The sequence below is a fragment of the Leopardus geoffroyi genome, chromosome A1 (assembly GCF_018350155.1).
Source record: "Leopardus geoffroyi isolate Oge1 chromosome A1, O.geoffroyi_Oge1_pat1.0, whole genome shotgun sequence".
In the NCBI taxonomy this organism is placed as follows: domain Eukaryota; kingdom Metazoa; phylum Chordata; class Mammalia; order Carnivora; family Felidae; genus Leopardus; species Leopardus geoffroyi.
This window is the reverse complement of record NC_059326.1, coordinates 210,891,712-210,916,024: the sequence shown is the minus strand read 5'-3', so window position 1 is coordinate 210,916,024 and position 24,313 is coordinate 210,891,712. Positions and strand designations below refer to the sequence as shown.

Here is a 24,313-nt window from a genome sequence, read left to right as displayed (position 1 = left end):
TTGGGCTTCCAGTGTGTGCCATTATGGATAGCCCTGCTATGAACATTCTAGTACTTGCCCACTGCTGCGCATATGCACACACAACCATTGAATATATATCTAAGAGTATTTGCTAGCTTCGATGTCAGTAGATAATACTATACATAATACTTCAGTTTTCGTAAGTAATGCCAAATTCTTTCCCCATTTCACGGCAGTATCATCTTTGTCATAAATTAGGTGACCTTCTATCATAAATTAGTTCTGTCACATTGCTCTATTTTTCCATATGTGTGCTGAAAACTGTCAATCCTTTATTTGTCATATCCTTCATTTATCTAACTGAGCAAATCTTCTCACCTTGTCATCTGTCCAGAGTATTTTGGCGCTTCTTGGCTCCTTGCCTTTCCATATAAAATTTCAAATCAGCTTGTCAAAATTTACAAAAATGTTGGCCATAGATTTTTTAAGATAATATTTATTAGATTATGGAAATTTCTTTTCATTTATAGCTTACTTTGAGGGGTTTTCATAAATGTATTAACAAATTCTTTTTCCATATATATTGAAATTGTCATATGATTCTTTTCTCTGTTTTCTATTAATGTTAAATATCATATTGGTCAATTTTCTAATATTAGACTTACGTTGCCTCCCTGGAATAAGTCCAACATTATAATGAAGCATCATCGTTCTTACATATTGCTGGATTTGCTTCCTAATACTTTGCCTAGGATTTTTGAATCTTTGTTCATGAGTGAGAAAATTCTGTAATCTTTCTTTCTCATTCTAGCCTTGTCAACTTTTAGCATCCAGGTAATACTAGCCTCATAAATCAAGTCAGGATATGTTTCTTCTCTTTCTATTCTTTAGAAAAGTTTGAGGAAGTTGGAATTATTTCCTCTTGAAATGTTTAGTAGCCTTCAAGAAGCTCTCTGGGCCTGGGGGCACCTGGGCGGCTCAGTCAGTTAAGCATCTGACTTTGGCTTGGATCATGATCTCATGGTTCAGGAGTTCAAGCCCCATATCGGACTCTCTGCTGTCAGTGCAGAGCCTGATTTGGATCCTCTGTCTCCCCTCTCTCTCTGCCCCTCCCCTGCTTGTGTGCACTCTCTCTCTCCCTCCCTTTCTCAAAAATAAATGAACATTAAAAAAAAGAAAAGCCTGATGAACTGAACCTTTTCTTACTAGGAGTTAATCTTCTTTATAATGCTTTTTTGGAAATTATACTTTTAAATATTGTTTACATGATATATCTTTGTTCATCCTCTCATTTTTGTCCTTTATTTTTTCTTGCTTGCTTTTTTCCCCTGACTTTTTTGGAAGTAGTGCATTCTATTACTGTTCTCCTAATGGTTACTCCAGGAATTATATCATGAATTGTTAACTTATCAAAGTCTACATATTTTTTAGTCAGTAATTCAAGGTGTTATTCATAGAGTAGCCACTAAGTGAATTAGTGTGTGTTACTTCCAAACTAATATAGGGAAAAAAAAAGTGAATAAATTTAAAATATTCAATCCAACAGAAGAAAAAAAAGGAACAGAAAAAGATTTAGAAACAAACAATACAAACAGAAAGCATATAGAAAGATGGTAGATGGTAGATACCCCAAGTATCTCAATAGCTACTTTATATTTATAAGGGCAAAATGATCCAGATGAAGGAAAAGGATTGATTTATTTTTTTTAAAAAAAGCATATGATGTTTATAAGCTACAGAAATGATCTTCTGTTATTGATCAAAGAGGAAAATGGGGTAGTGTGATGACCTCCGGTAGCCACCATGGAATCCTAAACCCTTGACCCAGAGGCTCAGAGCTCCCTATCTTGCTGGAACCAACTCATCAAACCGTCTCATAAATGAACTAGATATTGCTTCCTACATATTTCATGGGCATTAATAATTTCAATGCCTTGGCTAATGTCATCTTTGTCTCCTAAAATATGTTCCTCCTTCCTTCTATTTGCTTAATTGTATGTTTTCTATAATTCTTCAGAGCTAGTTCCTGCTCTGATTCCTGACTAGTTGGTTGCCTATTTGAAGGCCTTGCCTTCTCTGATCATGTGCTTTTCCAGTCCCTGTAGCAATATTGTCTCCCCAAGCATTCGGCTTTCACTATCTATGTCATTGTTTGTCATTTTTATCTCATTAGTTGTTTCTCTGAATACTTAACTGGATTCTAAAACTTTTTATGTACTGTGCACCTAGCATCGTGCCCACATCTAATATGACACTAAAGCCCTCAGCACAGTCTGCTGCTATACCGATGATCCTGATGTCACTGTTGATGATGATGGCAATGACCATAGTGATCACTGCAAGATTACAATGACCAAACACCAGAGAGTGGGAAACCAGATCTAGGAGTTCAAGAAAAAAAAAGAATTATTATTCTTATTGAGCTACATAAGTAATTTACAAGTCTTAGAAATCCCATCAGAATTGCCTAGGGAAAATGACTTGGTAAAATATTACATTATTAGAAAGAGCATCATGTAGCACGAAGATCATCATACAGCACAAAGTTAACCTCTCTCGGTTGTGTGATTTTACAGAAATTACCTAGCCTATCTTAGCCTTCAGTTCCTTATCTGTAACATGGGAGACATTCCACACACTTTTCCGCTCTTGAATGGCTGAAAGATCCGGTGAAATAATATATATGATATATATGAAAGTGTTTTAGAAATTGTAAATATAATAAGTCATGACGTTAGAAAATTTATTGAAAATTGTACAATTTTCTTATGGACTTTATTTTTTTTAATGTTTACTCATTTTTGAAAGACAGAGACAGAGCATGAGCAGGGAGGGGCAGAGAGAGGAAGACACAGGATCCGAAGCAGGCTCCAGGCTCTGAACTGTGAGCACAGAGCTGGACACAGGGCTCAAACCCACGAACCATGAGATCATGACCTGAGCAGAAGTTGGTCACTTAAACAAATGAGCCACCTGGGCGCCCCCCTTGCAGACTTTAAAAAACCACATAGAAAGCATAGGAGAAAAGTTTACTAATTACTAATCTAATTAGTATTCCTAATAATTATATTTGAATCCTGATTTTATGTTTCTAATGGATTTTCTTGGCATTGATGTTACATGACCTTAATCAAATTTTAAGTTTCAAGTGAGACAGGCGTGATTCGGCAAACTTGCAGGGAAAATGGTACCAGCAGAGATTAACACAGCTGAAATAAGAGCACTTTAAAACGGGCTTTTTTTCTACATAGCAATTTTACCAAGGGCTACCCATTTAGTGTGCTATGTTAATTTTCAGAAAAACTTTCTTCTAATTAGCAGGTATGCAATGATTTCAAAGAAACAAGTCATATTTAACACCCACAATGTCAAGACATTATTTCTAGAGTTTCTTTGGGCTTACAGGTAGATTGCTGGATGTATTGTGAATTATGTTAATTTTTGAAAGAGACCCAGAGGTCTTTGAGGGAAATGGACCAAAAATATGCAGATGATGATAATTATCATCATCATCATCATCATCATCATCATCATCACCATCACCACCACCACCACCACAAGATTGTTTATAAAGGAGAAACATCCAATTTTAAAGAAAATTGCTAACTTACTGTGCTTTGCAAAAACAAATTCAAAAATGAATTGCTTGCAATTTAGTGGGGGGATGTTAACAAGTCTGCTTTCAGCTTTACCAAGAATTTGAAAGTACAGTAGATATCATGAAATCCATTTTTGTGGATTAAGGGCATCTAATTAAAACCACACACACACACACACACACACACACACACACACACACACACTGAAACCTTGTTCTCTGAAACCTTTCACTATTTCTCCAGGGCTCCACTGATCTTAAGGAAGCTGTGGGTATATTCTGTGGAATATGATTATTTTAGAAGAAATTCCGTCTATTAATAAGCATTTCCTTGGCATCCTCTATGAGCACAGCAGGTGCTAGAAGCTGCTTAAAGCCCATTTGGAAGATTGGGCAACACTTCACATTCAGAGAACAGTTGGGGACAGTTATATGCCAAGCCCTGGGGTGGGAAGTGTGCAGGAATTCTGGCTGAGCAGGCACTGGCTGGTGTATCTTGCCAAGACGAAGCGTCATTGAGGGGAGAGATTGTGCCTTATTCATCTTTCTATTCACCTCCAAGCAACTTCCTCCTTCTCCTCTTGGCCCCTCGCTCAGTCCTCCCCAGAGATAACGTCAGGTTTGGACACAGTAAACACTTTAATAAATTGTCGTGACCCCCGTTTCGTCACCGATTGCTTTATTGAGGTTTTAAGGTTTTCAACCATATGTTGCTCCTACCACCTTGGTGTGTGCAGGTTTGCTTTTCACCTTTCGGGAGTCTTTTTTCCCCACTCTCCTTTCTCAGGGCTACACCCCTAAGTGCTCTTCACCTCTCCAGGGGTATCTGGATTCACTTCATAAGGTCCGGCCTTTGAAACTGCAGGCATGTCCCCAAGACAAGTTATTCCTGCTGCTTGAAGCACAGAGCCTCAGAGGAGATGTGGACGGGACCCAACAGCACCCCACCCTCCCCATTCCTCGGCTCTTCTGGGGTGGCCCCACAACTAACCTCTCAAAGCAGGATACCTGTGCAAGTGAAAGGAGGGGTTGCTGAGTTGGCTGGAGGCTGAGTGTGCCCCCAGTGGAGGAAGCTGACACTAGAAGGAACGCTAGCCTGCAGGACAGGTCATTCTCATGAGCACTTCCTGGATGAGGCTGGTGTTGGAGTAGAATGGAAGCCCAGCATCCAAGTGTCTGGGAGCCCAATCAATATAGGACATGAATTCCCAAAACTTGGTTGGGGGTGGGGCTGAGAAATTCTCACCCATTTTATGTATAAAGCACAAGTATGCATAAATACATAAATACACTTTGGAACATTAAAATTTCATGGAGGGGGCTATTAGGAAAATCTATCTTTAGAACTCTGTAGGGGAGTCTAATAATGATGATGATGATGATGATGATGATGATGATAAAAGGTGAGAAACATTGATATAGGAGAATGCCCTGGGTTGAAGGCCAAGAGATAACAGGAACTTAGAAGAATGGGGAGTGGGGAGGGGGCTAAATCCATAGAGTCTGAGATTAAAAAGGAAGCTTTTTAAAAGCATAACCATGACACTGTCACAGACACCAAAGTGTGTTTTCCATAAAGATTGAATACATGGCATGATTGTTTGCAATAGAATGAGGCTTCAGTGGAATTGAGTGATGACTCAATCCAAACAGTTACCATATTTCCTAAGTGTTGCATTAATTAAAATATTGCTCGTATACAACCAGGTGGCTGCTGAAATTCATCAGAGGCTCATGGAAGAAGAAAAGGAAAACCAGCCAACAGATACAAAAGAAAAATCTCCTCAGATGGGTACAAATAAAAAAGTCAAAAATGAACCGCCCAAGAAAAAAACGGCAGACAAAAAAGCAAAAGGTATTCCTGGTTTTAGCATCCAAAACTGTGGATGCTTACGCCTCTCCTTGGTAGAACACAAACATTTAAGCAGACACATTAAAGCTACTGTTTGTTAGGTTTAATTTAGAGACTCAGGCTCCTGTGGTGTCAGCTGGCTGATCATACCGTGTACCTGTCTCACCTAACTTGTTTATCCAAATAGTCAAGTGTCTCCAAGATAAAACAAACCTCAAAAACAGTTTGGAACATGCTAGAAGAACGCCAAGATGACAATATGTCATCTGAAAAGTGTGCTCAATGGGGCTGCAGTACCCGAGACAAGTTTGGGTGAAAAGTGATTATGTGGATGTAAGTTTCAGGTTGAATTCAGGTTTCTGGTTTAATGTAAGCAAGTACCTCTCTCCTGGAGGCCTCCTGCCTAATCTCTGTCTTGGAGACATGATGGAAAATAGAGGTGAGAGAAAACTCGGGCTGGGAGAGACCTCCCGTCAACCTTGGGGATAAACTCTGCCACCAACATTACCCACCTGTACATATTTAAGGTAAGTTGAGGCAAGAGAGGAAGAGACAGAAATATGTGAGCAGAAGTCACCTCCGTAGTCAGTTGCTCATGACATGACATGATTGTTAGGCATCTGCTGGCAGCACACTATGATGGGTGCTAAAGACACCATGATGAACTTGAACAAGAACAAAAACACAGTCCCTGCCCTGATGGAAATCTAGTCTATCGGTAGAGACAGACATTTGACCAGTCATTGTTCTTTAGTTGGGAAGGTACAGGTGACCTTGAGAGCAAGGTCACCTACTCCATCTGAGGGGTAGGGAAGCACTTCCCAGAGTACATTTAAGCAATCCTGAGCAGGAGTGAGATGGAAGCACTGAGGATGCGGGCGGGGAGAGCAGGGGGTGGGGGGGACATTGAAGTAAAGAGAAGAATAGCACTGCGTAAAAAAACACACCACATGGTCCATCTCAGATGGTAGAAATGAAAGAAAGAAGCAGCATTTGAAGGACATGCTTCAGTTTACCTTAATGGCTAAATGGCTGAGTCCAGTCCCTTAATTTTACAGACGATAAAACAGAAATCCAGCAAGATTAAGTGTTCTTTCACCTGTAACTTAATACACACGTCTACTATTGCCGTTACATTTTATTACAGTTTCTTTGTTTACAATTATCTCCTCTTCACAAGATTTGAACCCATTGAGGTCAGACCTTCAAGACAGATTTACCGCACTAAGTAGAATCACGTGAATGGGGCCTTCAGCTGGAATCACACTGCCATTTCGCAAGGGCAAATTCTCTGACAAATGCTGACAAATGCTTATTTTCTAATTCTCTTACGTAATCACTGAAGTACTTGTAGGTAAGTGCTACTGAAAAGATTGTTCAGTAGATTACAGATTCTTGACCATGAGCCTCATTTCAGCCATATCTTCTGGAGGTTATTCCCTGGTCTTTTCTTGAGGAGGATCTGGGAAACACTTGGCTCACACTGGTCCCTTGTATGGAGCGGTGCTTTCGCAAGTGACTAATGGCATCCATGCTATGTTGTGGTTTGCTAATTTCTGTCCCCAGGCTCTGAATCACACCTTCTTTGGAATCTAGTACCACTTCATTTTCCCATGATGCTACACAAATGGGGCATTTTTATATGCATCTAGCCAAGATGCCACCTGGAGAATTCTCAAGGAAAGGTCAATATTTCAAACTCACAGTCAGGGCCAGGGTTGGTCCTTTGCAAATCACAAGAGGTTTACTACAGACCCGCACATTTCTCTTTGTTCTCATTTTATCTGAGTAGCTGTGTGGATACTTGCATGCCGGCCCCTTCCACTGTCCTTTTAGGTAAATCGCCGCCAATAGCAGAAGCCACACTCGTGACAGTGTCACCAGAGCAGATTGCCGAAATGGAAAGGAAAAAGGAACTGATGCTCAAAATCAAGGAAGAACACCTTGCTGCCCTGCAGTTTGAAGGTAGCAGTTGAAAAGAACCAAGATGATACTTTTCAGTGGAAAATAGACCAGTAGGACCAACAGCCCATGACTGGCTCAAGTTGTGTCTAGAACACAAAGCAAAGCAATGGAAAAATACAACATTTAGCTGGTTGTTTTCATAAAACCACACGAGGGCTAGATTTGACTGTTCTATAATTGTCTGGTGGGATCTCAAAAAGAAACAAAGAAAATTTGGGAAGGGGTTAAGAGAACACCAGCAATAATTAGAATCTCAAAGAACAGAAACAAAAAGAATATGTTAGAGTCAGTGTGAGAAGGCTTAGGACCACGTGTGGTGGTGGTTTTATATGCTAAGAATAATTAAGGCCTCTCACTAGGAAAATAAATGCTAACTAAAGGCTAACAGGCCCTGAAAGTAAGTTCTTGGGAACAGAGGCCAAGAAGAGCCAGTCATGAATCAATAATGTTCAAGAGTCTCCTTTTCTGTAGATAACAATGATTTTACAAGACATATTCTCCTTCTGTCTCTTCCATTTGTCATATAATGCAACTAAAAATGGACTTCAAAAAAAAAAATCAGAAAATTTAGCAAATTAGGCCAGTGGCGGTAGAAGAAGCAAAGAAGAAAGATGGGAAAACTATTTCAGAAGTAAAATCCACGTCTGTGGATAGTGTGTGCCAGGGGCAGCCATAAGCCCTGGGGCACTTGGGTTTTACCCTAGTTTTTCCAGTGCTAACAAAGTACAATGGCATTGCTATCCCAAGTTTCTAAAAGTAGGGAGATTATCAAGAGACTTTGTACCTTCCTTTTTTTTGAAATACAGAAATTATCTACTTGTGTTTTCCCATTCCAATTTATCAAAGAGTATATTGCTATAAAGTGCAATAAAATGTAAATCTCAGTTTATACTTTTGGTTTAAATAAACTGTCAAATGACCCTACCATACATTACATTTTTTTTCTCAATGACATAGATCAGGTATTACTTATCTATACTCCTATATTAAATGTGCACCTACATCTTGACAAACTGAAGCATGATTGGTTTAAAATTGAATTTAGTTGGTTAAAAAATGCATGTATACATTTTAAAATCCTTATTTTCTTTTTAAATAGAGATAGCCACACAGTTCCGACTTGAACTGATAAAGACAAAAGCACTGGCTTTCCTTGAAGATTTACTAAAAAAGGTGGTTGATGTATATAAACTCATGGAAAAGTGGCTTGGTGAGAGGTACTTGAATGAAATGGCCAGGTAATATACTGCATGGCTTTTCAAATGTATTTTGAAAATGTATATTTTTTAATGTATTTTAATGAAGTGTATTTAAAAATGTATTTTTTTAAGTCCTGGGGGCCAAAGTTGGCAGGTTTGTAGGCATTTATAAATGTAGATTACATTTACAAATTGAAATTTTGACCTTTTAGGGGATCACATGTGCATTTGTATTGGCTTGTTTCAAACAGTAAGTTGCATATCAAAGTGTCCTATTGTAATAGCCAGATTTGCACATCATTTCTGAGTTTGGTTTTTACACTGCTCAATGAGGACCTTAGTTTACAAGGTAAGATTATGCATTATTTTTAAATATTTTTCAGAAATAAGATAATGTTTCACATTTTTCTAATGCCAGGCTCATTAGTAGTCAGGGCCAATTAATGGGAGATTAAGAAGTCATTCACTGGTATGTTTTACCACTTAGGCTGATTCCCTTGTTAGGGTAATACCCAGTACCGCTTTGCTGTTGGGTTCCAAGGTTTTTTCAGACTTTTCATCTCTAGTGGGGGGCAGAGAGTTTTATTCCCTTAATTCTCCCGTAAAAAAGCAGCTCAGCAAAGCAGAAATAGCCCTCAACTGAAAGTCAGGAGACATGATGCTCCAAGAGTTGGGGACTCCTTCCTTGCCCACAAATTAAAAGCATGCCTAATTACTTGGGGCCCTGTGGCCTTCGTCTATAAAAGGAAAGACTCCAACCAGGAAACTCCAGAGGTTTCTACTAGATCTAGATTCTGTGAACACTACAGTTTCCAATCAACATTTACTGAAGATTTAGAAGTTGCTACCTACATAGAATATAAATGTCAAGTGTTCTCCGAAACAAGTGCCATCTACAAGACAGTTGTCATAGTTTGTTCTCTACAATCCTTGTCTCATAATGAAAGTTCTCTTGTAAAATCTTCAGCCTAGATTTTTATATCTGTTGTTCTATATAGTAACACACACACACCCACATACACACACACACATAACTCAGCCTGGTTGCAGTAAGGCTTATTTACCTTACTATTACAGTAAGGCTTAAAATAATTTTACTACTGTATAGCCAATTGAGTTATCATTAGCATCACAGAGCAGTGATGTTCGGTTCTGTTCTCTGCCTGCCACTTACAAATGATAACATGTCTTCTTAATTCTTAGGATTCACAGCTCTCATCCATGTGGCCATCAAGAGTAAATTCTTATTTTTATCAGATGTATTCCAATTTCTCAGATATATATTATGTGTATGTATCTGACCTCTGAATGTAGCCAGAAGAAGTTAAAACTAGGAATGTTCAGCTATGCTTTCTGTTTTGGTTATTGCAAAAACTCTGGTGGTAAAAGAAAACTAGAGAGAGAGAGAGAAAGCTATCAGATCCCTGGGAACTTCAAATCTTGCTTTTTATTCTCCTGGCACTTTTTAATTCCTCCCATTCATAAGAAGGGTATGCCTGATAACCTCCACTAGGTGGTGCACACCCATTTTGAGATCTTGGTTCTCCGTTCAGTCTTGGTCTGCGGTCGTCGGCCCTTCTCACTCAAGGTTGCAAACTTAATAGCTATCCAGTGCCTTCTCCTCTGCACCAGCACACAACCACCACGAGGCATAAACTAATTAGATAATACGTGCAATATAGACACTCACCAACACAGAATGCTGGAGTTGAAATCTAGGGTTGTCTTTTGAGAGAAAGCAACTAATACTATTTAAAAAAATTTTTTAGTATCTGTATTTTGGTGTTCCTGGGTTACATAAAAGCAGATTAAAAATGGATTTTTCCATAATGTCCAATCTTTATTACGAAATATAAACACAATCCCTTCTGTAATACGGTAATGTTTTACTTCTCTGTATGAATATTTATACACTTCTCGTGTAAAAACTTCTCTGGCTTTTGAAATGGCCTTTAATTAGGACCATAACTATAATCCCCAGTTCAGCTTAAATCCATGCCCTGTGTGGCTTTACATTAATAACCATAAGGTATGGAGTTATGTGTTATCAGCTCCATGCAAAGGTAAGGAAATTCAGAGAGCTTAAGTAAATTACCAAGGACTCATGGGTACAGAGAATTCTGGGATGAGAGCTCAACTTTGAGTACTCTTTCTACTGCACCTAACTATTGCTATTTATACTACATGATTTAACTAGGAATTGTTATTTATAAAAATAGAAAGCAATTTCAATGGGTATATATTATTAAAGTCCATTCTGACAATTGTGTCTTCAATAACATCAAATTCCTTGATATAAAGTTAGAGAAAAGCCACTCTTCTAGAAATCGATTATTAAATTTGATTAACATTATAATTTATCCTGATTCCAAATAAATGTGTTGTTCTAACAATTATATTTTACAGGTGTTTCTACCATATAACTTTATTCTGGTTCATACTTAGATTGAAATATATCTCTTGATATAATCTTGCTTACACAGTAAAATATGGTCTAATATTAATAAAACCATATTTTATGAAGTCCCTTTTTGTTCAGCTTTGTATAAAATGTGACTATTAGCTCTTTGAGCATGCATTTTATTTCTAATCTCTATTTACTTATACTCTGCCTTTCTACAAAATGGATTTGAAGAGAATTAGAATTTTTAAACATGAGGATTGAATTGTCTAACTTAGCTATATGATGTGTAGACTTTGTGTGTATGTCTACTAAGCAAATACTGTTAACCCAATAGTTTTTAATGGGGATAACCCTATTCATTTTTCCATTTTCAGTGTGGAAAAATTAACTGAGGTAGCTCGCTATCACATTGAAACGTCGACAAAAATTCAGAGTGAACTTTATTTAGACCAAGAAGATTTCTTTATTAATGGTGATGTAAAAGTCTTTCCAGATTCCCCTCCTCCAGCACGTCCTCCACCCATAGAAAAGGAAGAAAATGGCACCCTGACCATCGAACAGCTTGACAACCTTCGAGATCAGTTCTTAATTATAGCACCTAAAGGTAGGAAAAGTAATTATTGTGAAAAAAGCACAAAAAAGGATAAGACTAATGAGGGTGGTAATCACTTACTCACAAGTAAAATCAGCCCTCTGGGATTGAGTGTCACCAAAATGAGCCCTTGCTCTGTTCTAATTTATGACACGTTTGCTTCATACAGCGTAGATCTGAATTCAACAAACAGGAGGAAAACAGTGAGTAATACTTTAGCAGTGTGGTGATCCTCGTTCCTGCTAATTCTCCTCTTGGGCCCATCCCTGCCTCTGGCCAAAAGCTGGTAAACTTGAGTATTACTTAGTCTGGCAGTTGAGAGAGACAGCCTTTGCATATACTTCCAGTCTAGGCTTTGTATTGGGGTTATGAGTTTGTGTTTCTGTCTCCCTGACTAATCTGTGAAGGGAGACCAGGGAGGAGAGAATTTCCCTTTCATATTTGCCTTTTTCCTCAGTGCTTCACAGATTAAGAACAGAACAAATAAATTGTTAACAAAATATTTGCTTAACTGATTTGTTCACATATACATGTACATAGTATTTCATGCACACTAATTCTTTATTTCCTTCACATTTTATCATTATGACTCTATAGCATCTGCACAGGCTTTTTTTTTAATACAGGCTCTTTCTACTCCCAGATATTCTTTAATGAATTCCATCAATTAATAGCACAGGTAATTCAGACAGGTCCTGTAGGATTAGCATCTCCTTTCCATTTTATAGGTCTGGACACTGAGTCACAAAGTAGTTTTTGCCTATGGACATATGTCATCCAGATCTCTTCAAAGTTCTTGCCCCTTCTCACTGACTAAGCCACCTCTCACAAACAGGTTTATTTTATCTTCCAATATCCACATATAGGAAAATCATTACTTTTCTCTAGAGAATAGCCAATAGCACTAACACAATTCCACTCTCAGAGTAATTAGATTTCATTTGTTCTTTAAAAGTTCAGTATTTTGGGACACCTGGATGGCTCAGTCAGTTAAGCATCCAACTTCAGCCCAGGTCATGATCTCACAGTCCGTGGGTTCCAGCCCTGCATCAGGCTCTGTGCTGACAGCTTACAGCCTGGAACCTGCTTCAGATTCTGTATCTCCCTCTCACTTCTCTGCTCACGCTCTGTCTGTCTTTCTCTCTCTCTCAAAAATAAATAAACATTAAAAAAAAATTTAAGTTTAGTATTTCTAGAAACCCACATCAAATCTCAGTAGTTAAAAGGGCATTCCTTTACTGAACACCTCTTTGCTAAGCCCACTGGGTGAAACAGGTGTAACCATGTGCCCCTTGGGAGAACCTCTACATGTCAGTGCAACTAATCAACGTGAGCAAGTCTACACCTTCAACACATAAAGACACACATGGCAGCTGTGGATGTGTACCAACTTTGGCCGGCAATATTTGGGCAGGAAGGAAATGTGGCCATCAGCAGGTGTAAAAAAAAAAATCAGTTTTATAAACCCAACCCATGAAATCCCTTCCTTCTTTTGTTCAGGCAGATTCCATTCTCTTGCCCTTTGTATAGGTTTCACAGTGCCCTCTTATTACATATTTCCTTCTTCAAATTTGCTTTTGCTCTTCATTTTATTCACACCATTTTTTACATTACAAAAGATGCATGTATAAAGATTCTGAATATGAAATACGATTTGCCTTAATCCTACACTAGGGTGATGGGAAGGAAATCATCCAATTAGCAGGTCAAAACTAAAAGCATTTGTGGGCATGTGAGTAGGTGGAAGTGGATTTTGAAAATTATCAACCACTTCTAATCCCTTTTTAAGAACCTTAGTATTCACGATGATAACCATGGTACATCCTTGGATCCAACCTCAAGTCTAGAGCCTGCATTTCAACTAAAAGTTTAAAAACAAATAACAAATAGCAGCTATAAGTTGACATGTGTATGTCTTAGAAGATTAATTCTAGAAACCATTGGGACTAAGATATGTCAACTGATACATTTGTTTGTTTTCTGAATATGGTAGAATGCAACAGCTTTCAAAGTATGGTAGAAAGAGGAAGGAAGAGGGAATAAAGGCAAGGGGGAGGCAGGAGATAGTTATATATACATTTTAAAAAGTAGATGTAAAAGGAAAACCACTTGACTGACAGACTCAGAGTGTAATTTGAAAAGTAACGAAGAAGAAAATATAAAGTTCTATTTAGGTTCTTTCTGGAACGGAGTATCAACTTTTTAAAAGTGCTCAAGAATGCAGAGCAGAAGAGGATCAGCGAGCAATGACGTTGGTCAGGGAAAATTTGGTGGGATAATACCTCAGAGGAAGGATATGGAAGAAGAGTGGTTTGATGGCAGGGATACACAGAATATTTAAAGTTCGAGGAACAGCCACTAGACAGTGTGCAGATAAGAGGCATGGGTGTGGATGTTCAGGGAAAGAATCAGGAGACTGCTTTGCCTCTTGTTCCCCAACTGCATGAACCACAGGCAAACAGATGGGGAGGTCTTCTCTGTCTTGGAAACCATCTCCACCCACCCGAGCTGGAGAATTGACACATATTTAAGAATAGCTGGTGTAGTTACTGCAGAACTTACGAGGCTATATAATACTGTGAGATTTGAGAGACTTCACGGTTCAAAATGAGTTATGGTCTATAAGCAATCAGTTTAAACTCTTTATTATTGGCTCAATTATACTATTTTAACACACACACATATATTTGTGGCTGTTGTTGCTTGCTTTTCAAGTACATGTAAAACTTTAGCGCAGTATCAGGTAGTCTATCAATAAAAGTCATACGCATTGTTATTATTCTTGCTAATGTCATAAAGGGAAGGTAAAATAAGAATCATTCCATTCCATTTTCTGCACCCCAGAGTCACAGTTCTGTGATGACATTTTTGAAGCCAGGCTGCAAACCCTGACATTGCCCCTCCCTGAGGAAGCCCAATAAGTGCAACTCACCCTTCCCCCCAACTCCCTGAGCCCCCAAAAGACCCTCTGTCTTTAGTCTTTCTTCCTCAGCTCTGCAATTGTTGTTCAGTGCCTTAAATGATACACCGCCATCCATCTTTTAAGTGAAGTCTTTTTTCATATTCCTTCTGAGAATTGGAAATCAATCTTTCATGGTACTTTCCACTGTATTTACCTTAGGACCCCTACAGTTGCCAAAGACCATCTTAGTTGAAGTGATCAGTTTGGAGCAAGTGGCTGGTAGTGGCACATTTCTAAATGGGCAATCCTACAGAGTTTCTTCCTTGAACTTGAAAATTGCCATTATTTTTAAGCCAAGAAACATGATCATTTCCATAAACGACTTCATATATGCCAGGGTAACCTATGGTATCTAGGATGCAACTTTAAAGCTCACTAAAATATGATAAAATATGATGAACAGATGGATTTTCTCTAGGAAAAAAAGCAAACATATTTGCACATAACAGTCATCATATTACCAGGCTCACAGCAAGATGTCTTAGCAAATTTATAAGGAGTGGTAATGCCCACTCCTTATAATGTCCGAAGTTCCACTTTGGTAACTTTTAATTATGCTACAAAAATAAAATTATTGAGGGAAATGGATAATCTTTAAGTAAAACAAGTGACCTTAAATGCTTATGAGTAACTAGTATCAGTATATAAATGGAAAGAACTAAAGCTTAAGGAGTTTTCTGCTGAGTATTGGCTACCCCACTTGAAAAATAAAAGTCTTTGTTAAAATAGTCCTTGCTAAAGATAATGGAAAAATTGAAAATGCATTATATATTGTAATGCTTATATTCAACACTCCTTTCCTGGTCAAATTCTGCCACTTGTGATGATTCTAAATCTCCTTTGGTAAATGTAGTCATGAGACATAAAATATCATTTGTTGATATGATTGTTACAAATAGGCCAGAAAAGAAAAATGGCCTTATGCGTGATCATCATACAAGATCATGCAAAATACAATGAAACAACTTGTCATCCTAGCATTTTGCTTGCCACCCAGCAAAGATCCATACTTTAGACTCTTAGGAGCAGCTTAAGTAAGAGGCATCCAGTGGTTCAGCAAGACATTCTTTCATTGACTGTCCCAGGGATTCCCACGAGCATACTCCCAGCACAGAATGAGATGTAGCGAGTATCTTCCGAATTATAACAATAGCCAATGTTGGCATGGTGTCAGGCTCCATGTGTCAGGCCCCATCCCAGCATTTCCATGTTGATTCACTTCTTACCCATGGCTGGATGAGTAAGAAGACCCATCCAAGGATAAGAAGAGTCAGACAGTTCTTTTCAGTGGCACCATTCGTCAAATGATTGATTAGTATGATCTTGGGCAAGTTATTTAGCCTCTCTCTGACTCACTTTCCTCATTTGGAAAATGGGGTATTTCAATGGAGCTGCTATGAGTTATTAAAGTGATTAATATATGTTAAGTGTTTAGAAAGTGTCTGGAACATAAAATGTGCAATTTAAGTGTAATATATAAGCCATTGTGATTTAATTATATAATTATAGTAATACCTTATTTTTATATAATATGTAATGTTATACAATAGTGATACAAACCCTTCTAATTATTATCCAAAACGTTAGCTCGATATCCTGAAGGTACACATACCATAATAGGCACCTACACCATTACCCTGGAACATTTCCAGAAAAAAACCAAAAAACAAAAAAACACCACCTGATAGAATTAAGCCACAGGGTTTATGGCTCCCCCATGGACCAAAAACATCCCAAACAAAAGCATTCATTTTGTGTACTGTATTAAGCTCTGAGTAGGTACGTCTTGTCTTTAAGCATCAAGTGCCAAGCACATCATGAAGACAGTCTTTGTCCAATGAAAGCAATTTGGAGTCTGTTGAAACTAGAACACTTTTGCAATGTTCCTCTGTCTGCACTTAAACCAAAAGAACTCCTTTTCTTTGTAAGCCCATCAGTACTCCATGTAATGCCTATAGAGATTTGGTTCATGGCTGTTTTTGCTTCTGCTGAGAGGCTCTCCAGAGAGAACACAGTCCAGCAAATTCTACACCCTTATCCCTTTTTCAAGGGAGGCAGCATTTAGTTATTCAGGACTCTAATATTGTTCTAAAAACTGACAGGGGCCCCTCCTTTGAACCTCTTTTAAAGACCCAGAGATTCAGTGATTGGTCTCAGAGACAGAAAGCACAAACAGAACTCTTGTCTGTGGTGGCTAAGCTAGATCATTCAGCTACATGGTTTTTACAAGAATTCAAAGGAGGAAGTAGTTATTGCTGCCTTTGTGGGTCAGCATAAGGGTTAGCCCAGAGGAGAATTTTGAATGGAACCTTCCAGGAAGAAAAGCAGGGGCAGGGTGTTCCAGACAAAGGGGAAAATAGAGTAGACATTAAGATTTTGAGGTTGCATGCATGACATATTCATGGAACAGCAAACAGACCAGATGGGGAAAGAGGCAGTATTTGAGGACAGTAAAGACCTTGTGGCCAGATTGTGAAGTCTCAAAGTGGCTTGAAAAGGACATGCAGGAAAAGATTATCAAAGATATTTAGAGCCCAATGATGTGAGTGGGTTATAGGGAGAAAGAGACTCTGAGAGAGCCACAGATACTGCTCTGTTTCTCTACCAAGCCTCAACTAACAGAGAGACAGGATTGAGGGCACTGGTGGGGGGTGGGTGGGGGGGAATCATTAGGAAGTTCTGTGGATCTTTCTAAGCTAGTGTCTCTGAGGAAATTATACAAATATGGCACCAATATTTGCAGGGATATAAGCCCCATATTTTAATCTGAAACCTGCTTAAATTAGTCTGACTTTACACAAATCAAAAACTGTACAAAGATTTCTTAGAAAGGGTGATAGAGAAGGACTGATGTTATTAACAGGGATGTCTCTCCAGGTGGCAAAATCTAGGGATTGGTGCAAAAAGGAGTAGCCCCCATATGTCCTGTGGTTCTCGCAGTGGGTGAACTCCTTCCGCTATGTAGATTCAGATCACGGAAATGCAGTAGTAAATCTAGAAGATTTTGGACCTGTTAAAACTGTCTGTGGGCAGGGTTTCAGCTGTAACTTTAGGAGGAAACATATCCTCATGAAGTCAGAGAATTTGCATTAGGCAAATGAAAGTATGTGCTCAGAATTCAAGATAACACCTTCTGGAAATTCTGTTCATAAAGCTAAAAATGTAAAAGCTAGCTAAGTCAGTAGCAAAAGTTCACGTCCTTTCTGTTAGCAATGAGAGACTTCTTTCACTTCTTTTTTTGTGTATTCATTCATGTGTTCACCAGCATTTGTGTGTGTCGAGCAGGCAGCAGCCTGGTGCTGAAGGCCTTGTGTGGGAGAATGACAGTGTAGGGATGAAAATGAAGTCAGGAGGTATCAACTACAAGGAGAGTCCCTTTCCATGAAAACAGTAATATTTAGGATTTGATTTTGGCGGGGGAACAAAATGGGGCTAACAGTAACAACTACCAAAAAGCTGATTAAAAGGCAAATAGAAGTTAGATGCAAATAAGGTAAGAAAAGCAGAAGCAGATTGACCAGTGTCAAAGGTTTTCCAGTAAAAGACGTTAAGAGCTATGAGATCATGAAAATCAATAGGGAATGTTTATTTTCTGAAACGTCTGCCACACGCTCACACTCATCTTGCCATTATGGAGCACAAAGGAAGTAAGTGTGGTTCTTTCTGCAAAAGAGTTTAAAATCTAGCTGAGCAGTTAACCTAGGACAGTAAAGCAGTGAAACAAAACGAAACACTGAGCTTGTATGTTGACATAAGGTATTTTAGTATAATATTACACAAACACATATTACACTTTTGCATTCGATTATAAAATAGGACAATATAGTCTAATGATCAGTAGGGTCACAGAAGTTGCAGGAGGGAAATAAATATATGGTCTAGGCTCCCTGCCTTCAGAGAGAAACTATTTTAGGACATTGCTTTGTGTGATTTAAATTCTTCTGTCCTTCTGTCCAGAAAAAAAAATCCATATATATATGTTTTATATATATGTAATATATATATGTACATATATTATATATATGTAATATATATGAAATATATATATGTAATATATGATATATATAAATATATATAAATATATATAAATATATAAATATATATGAAATTTATATATTATATATATGTAATATATATGAATTATATATATGTAATATATATATGAATTATATATATGTAATATATATATGAATTATATATATATGAATTATATATATATGAATTATATATATATGAATTATATATATGAATTATATATATATGAATTATATATATATGAATTATATATATATGAATTATATATATGAATTATATATATGAATTATATATATATATATATATATATATATATATATATATTTCACTCTCCGACAAGCATGTTTCAAAAATTAGACCTTTGGGGAAAAGACAAAGTTGAGGCATGAGGCATAGCTCCTTGAAACCATCTGGGATGGGTCTCAAAGCCTAAAGCTCTTTCAGGTTGGGCTAAATGAACAGGTTGACTACAACACAGCCGGAGAAGGTGGGCCTTTGGTGGGATGGAAGTGATGTCCAAGGTGAATCTTGTAGGCCTGCTGATGTGTGTGTCCTATTATTTTTTTTCTCACCACAGGAAGCAAATGTCAGCAAAAAACAATGTCCCTCTTATGCAAAGAGAAACATATTCTAGAGTGAAGAAGAACATAGCACCCTTTGCTATGAGAAACCTATAATAGTGATGTAAACATGGGGGCTGCGGAGTAGGACTGCCTGCTAGTGATCCCCAGCTCCCCACATACAAGCACTGTGACATCAGACAAATTAATTAACCTCTCTGTGCCCTAGTGCTTTTGTTTATAAAATGACAAATGATTGGTCCATTTTCTTAACTATAAAATAGGGATAAGGGATTATGAGGGTTAAATGATATAAGCCACTTAAAGTGCTGACCAGAATGCCTGACATCCCACTCATAAACATTTGCTGTAACATCTTACAGAAATAATGAGCAAGTGTTGGGGGCAGATATTAACCAAAATTAAAGGTAGAGATTGGTGATTACTGAAAATAACAACATGGAGTTATTTTAAAGGCAGGGGTCCTCCAGGCGATGTGAACCGAGTCACTGAAAAGCAGAAAAGGCCGCAGAAGCTTGACCATTATCTTCCAAAGAGGAATAATCAATTTTTGAAAATCTGGCTTAAAAAATACCCTTGGCTTATATATGATGAGATACTAAATCTTATGTTCTGTGGCCTGTGTCGTAAGCATGGAGTAAAGTCAAGGGGAAATCAAGTGAGTTTTTTTTATGGCACTGACAACTTTAGGACTGAATTTCTCAATGCACATCATCTCAGTGAGGCCCATGCCAAGGCTTCACTAATGGAAGCAACAAGTGGTTCTCCAGTGAACCGAGCCACCACAGAGTTCATGGTGACGACCATGAGCAAAGTCACCCTCGGGAGAATAGAGAACTTATTCAGATCATGCCATGCTATCGCCAAGATGGGACGCCCCCTCAAAGACTTTATCTGGATGTGCAAGTTGGATGATATGAAGGGTGTCGATATCGGCCCAGTATTCAGAACTAACAAATCAGCGAGAACGTTCACGTATTTTATCGCTGAAGTGGAACGGAGAAATCTAAGAGAGAAACTAGAACAAAGTAAATTTTTCTCTGTCCTCAGTGACGGAATCACAGACAGCTCAGCCGAGGAAGCTGAACTTGTCTACGTGCAGTTTGCATGTGCAGGAAAAGTGCATTGCCAAATTGTTGGGGTACAGACAGTAGAAAAGAAGGATCCTTTGGAAATAAGAAATGCCATCGAGAAAACTCTAGAGCGAAATCTTCAACTTAAGCTATCGAACCAAGACTGGGCGAAGAAACTGGTTGGTTTTGGAAGTGATGGTGCCCCTGGCTCAGAGGGAGAAAACAACGGGGTGGCCATGCTCTTCAGAGAAATCCAGCCACGAGCACTGACTGTGTACTGCTTTGCACATCATCTTGAACTGTCTTACAGGGCGGTCTTCCAGAGCGTTCCCCTGTACAATGATGTCAGAGGCCTTCTTCACAGCATCTACTACTTCTACCACAGTTCTCCTGTCCACAAGAGTTCTCTGATAACTACTTTCAAAGGCCTTCACCTTCGCCCTGTGCTGCCTTCTCGAGTAGGGGGCAGGAGGTGGCTTCAGGGATTACAGGCAGCCCTCCAGAACTTTCTCAGGGGATATCCTGCGATAGTCCAGCAACTACATTCAGTAAGTCATTTTGAAATACCACACTATTTTAGTTTGCCAGACTGACAGAGAATATTTTTATTGAGAAATTTGAAAGAATAATCTTGAGAAAGATAAACGGCTATTCTCTTCCCGATCTATGTTACAGGCAGTTGAGGGCAGAAATGACACTAGTCACCAGAAAGCCAACGAACTCCTGGAGTTCCTTCTCCAAGCAGACATTGTTAAATTCGTCCATTTCTTGGTGGATGTCATTAATGTCCTTAGCATTCTTTCCCATGTCAATCAGAACAGAAACTCTTCCATTGCTGATGTATTTGCCTCATTAGAGTCAACACTGGAAATGCTCAGAATGTATAAAACAAGGTGAGGAATTGGGGAATGGTCTGAGGGTCTGTCAAACTAGACAATTTGATTTGGGACATTGTTTGTCAGGTGCTTTTTCATTTAATTGTTTATCTGGGGGATTTTTCTTTTCCTCCCCAGACCAGGACCAAAGGAACGTCAGGTAGATTCAGCCACACACTTTCATGGTAACTGCCTGGGAGGAAAGGGAAACATTTCTGATGTGAGAAGCACGGTCTTAACACATCTTGTCAAGAGGCTGCAAGGTTGTTTCAGAGATGCCAGCCAAGATGTGGTGAAGGCTACTGTGATTGGAAGCTTTAAACTGTGGCCCACAAAGATAAATCAAGGTACCCTATATGCACCAACTTCTAACCGTTGTTCTTTGACTGTAGGTTTCTTTCATGTATGTGACTTTTTCTCTCATATATTGATGGCAGAATTTGGAGAAAAAGAGGTATCCATCTTGACTGCCCACTATGAACCACTACTGGAAGCTGCCAATGTGGAAATCGATCAAGTGGACACTGAATGGAGCATGTTGAAATTAGAGATTTATGCTAGGTAAGCATAGTTGGTATTTTATAAATATTTGAATGAAACTTGAGAGTCTCAATTTTTTACACTTTTCATTCTTCCCCCTAGATTTCAGAACATCTGCAAATTGACCTGGGATTTTGTGAATTCTGTTTACTTGCACAAATATCCAAATATCCTGACATTAGTGGACCTAGTACTGACGCTCCCTGCAAGTTCTGCAGAAGCAGAACGTGGCTTTAGTCAGATGAAACGTGCCAAATCACAAATGCGTGCCACAATCAAGGCTGAAAGTATGACGGATCTCTTGATAATTCAGTTGAACTCTCCAGACATTAATCACTTTGACCCTAGGAAAGCTATCCACTTATGGAATACAAGAACACCATCTTCAACTGGTGACACAAGACCTAATTCCTCTTGTTCATCAAACTCGGAAAGCCATTATGAAAGTGATTAGTAATATGACAAATGTGGACTTCGTCATTCATCAGAGCAAAAACAAATTCTTTTTAATCTGAAATTTAAAAGTAACACAGTAACCAGTCTTCACATCAAATGTAAAAGGCATTTGGCATCTTACCAGACAAACAAAGCCAAAATCCAAAGATTGGTTTTCCTGTACCTTTCTAAGATCACTTCTACATCCACACATTTGTTCACGTTCTATGGATGGAGGAGATCCTTCTAAGCAATGGTGTCATTTTGATGTCATATTTTGCAGAGTTATTACAAAGGGTGTCTAGGCGATGATTATGATCTGAATTCCTTTAGGCCTGGCATACAATTAACATCTTTCCTGCATAATTCTAAATGACAGTTGCTTTAGATAACTAACTTACAGCCAAATTGAAAAAGGGTATTTTTTAAATCAGTGAACACAATTTCTTTTTTTTTTAATTTATTTTGAAAGAGAGAGAGAGAGCATGCGTGTAAGCAGGGGAGAGGCAAAGAGAGGGGAGAGAGAATCCTAAGCAGGCTCCGAGCTGTGAGTATGGAGCTCAACTTTGGGCCCAAAATCTGAGCTGAAATCAAGAGTCAGATGCTTAACCGAATGATCTATCCAGGCACCCCCCATGAATAAAATTTCTAAGTTTATGTTTGTGTTATCCCATTTTATGTGAAGATCATATTGCCGTATGCCTTGGGGCATATGTAATGGACAAGGTCAAATATTAAAATAGTTTCGCCTTTCGCACTACGATCACCAGATCAATTCCTATGTAAGCTGGAACTATTATCTTACAACACTTTACTTGCACCATAGCTATTAAAGACAGTGGAAATATATTGCATATCTACCAGAATTTTTAAATACTTAGAGACTCTTCATGGTTTCATAAAATAGATTTTATTTACAGTTTCATATTGAGGAACATGAATGATTTCTTTCCTTTTTAAAAAAATGTTTATTGTTTATTTTGTGAGAAAGAGTGTGTGTGTGTGCATGCACGTGTGAGCAGAGAAGGGGCAGAGGGAGAGGAAGAGAGAATCCCAAGCAGGCTCCAAACCCAGCACACAGCCAGACATGGGGCTCAGTCCCGCAACCACAAGATAATGACCTGAGCTGAAATCAAGAGTTGGATGCTTAATGGACTGAGCCATCCAGGCACCTCATGAATGATTCATTTTTAACTTATCTAAAAACCAATGTGTTTTTTACTGAAAATAAAGCTCATTTTACTGAAAATTCTACTACCTGGGAAAAATTTCTCATCTCTATAAAACTGGATACTCAGGTTTGATCAAAAAGGATAGAGAATTTATTTCTGAACAACCTATCAGATGTCCAGTCATATCAAAGAAAAAGTCTGCTCTTGCCACCCAGAAAACTAACTTCCAAATCTCAAAATTATGTATTTGGTCTGAGCCACTGATATTTTAAAAGGATTAATGCATTTTCTTAAAGGCTAGAAGAAATGATAAAGTTCACATTGGACTTTTATAAATACTAAAAATTCAGGTGCAAAAACAAAAATGTGAAATGCTACATCTATGTTCTACTCTTTTTATTTCTAAACAAGGAAGGATAGCTATTACTCTGGACCTGAAATATCCAAATACATGTAGGAGCCTTTCCTGACTCTAGAAGGTACTTCTGTCAGAGGGGTTAGACAGATATTTTTAAAGCAGATTTATTTATTTTGTTTTTCTATTTCTTTTTTTTATTATATGAAATTTATTGTCAAATTAGTTTCCATACAACACCCAGTTCTCATCCCAAAAGATGCCCTCTTCAATGCCCATTACCTACACTCCCCTCCCTCCCACCCCCATTAACCCTCAGTTTGTTCTCAGTTTTTAAGAGTCCCTTATGCTTTGGCTGTCTCCCACTCTAACCTCTTTTTTTTCTTTTTTTTCCTTCCCCTCCCCCATGGGTTTCTGTTAAGTTTCTCAGGATCCACATAAGAGTGAAAACATATGGTATCTGTCTTTCTCTGTATGGCTTATTTCACTTAGCATCACACTCTCCAGTTCCATCCACGTTGATACAAAGGGCCAGATTTCATTCTTTCTCCTTGCCACGTAGTATTCCATTGTGTATATAAACCACAATTTCCTTATCCATTCATCAGTTGATGGACATTTAAGCTCTTTCCATAATTTGGCTATTGTTGAGAGTGCTGCTATAAACATTGGGGTACAAGTGCCCCCATGCATCAGTACTCCTGTATCCCTTGG

The 24,313-nt window shown here is 38.3% G+C and overlaps 2 protein-coding genes across 2 annotated transcripts in view; both read left to right on the top strand.

Moving 5' to 3' along the window:
- The window catches only part of LOC123577944 (sperm flagellar protein 2-like), a 185,364-nt gene that overhangs the window by 121,654 nt on the left and 39,397 nt on the right, over window positions 1–24,313 (top strand). The window contains exons 27-30 of the mRNA XM_045440407.1: window positions 5,267–5,414; window positions 7,248–7,376; window positions 8,476–8,614; window positions 11,354–11,583. Of these exons, the coding sequence (XP_045296363.1) occupies window positions 5,267–5,414; window positions 7,248–7,376; window positions 8,476–8,614; window positions 11,354–11,583 (646 nt within the window). The remainder of the gene's footprint in view (window positions 1–5,266; window positions 5,415–7,247; window positions 7,377–8,475; window positions 8,615–11,353; window positions 11,584–24,313) is intronic.
- Window positions 20,799–22,729, top strand: LOC123577953. Its single transcript, XM_045440408.1, has 4 exons — window positions 20,799–21,115; window positions 21,236–21,444; window positions 21,535–21,658; window positions 21,740–22,729. Exons 1-4 carry the CDS (start codon window positions 20,889–20,891, stop codon window positions 22,089–22,091), a joined length of 912 nt encoding a protein of 303 aa, XP_045296364.1. The 5' UTR covers window positions 20,799–20,888; the 3' UTR covers window positions 22,092–22,729.

Excerpts from the sequence above, each read along its gene's own strand:
- LOC123577953 (XM_045440408.1), top strand. The coding sequence starts at position 20,889 with ATGTTACAGGCAGTTGAGGGCAGAAATGACACTAGTCACCAGAAAGCC. Across the intron at positions 21,116-21,235 it reads CTCAGAATGTATAAAACAAG|ACCAGGACCAAAGGAACGTC; the intron begins GTGAGGAATTGG and ends TTTCCTCCCCAG. Across the intron at positions 21,659-21,739 it reads AAATTAGAGATTTATGCTAG|ATTTCAGAACATCTGCAAAT; the intron begins GTAAGCATAGTT and ends TCTTCCCCCTAG.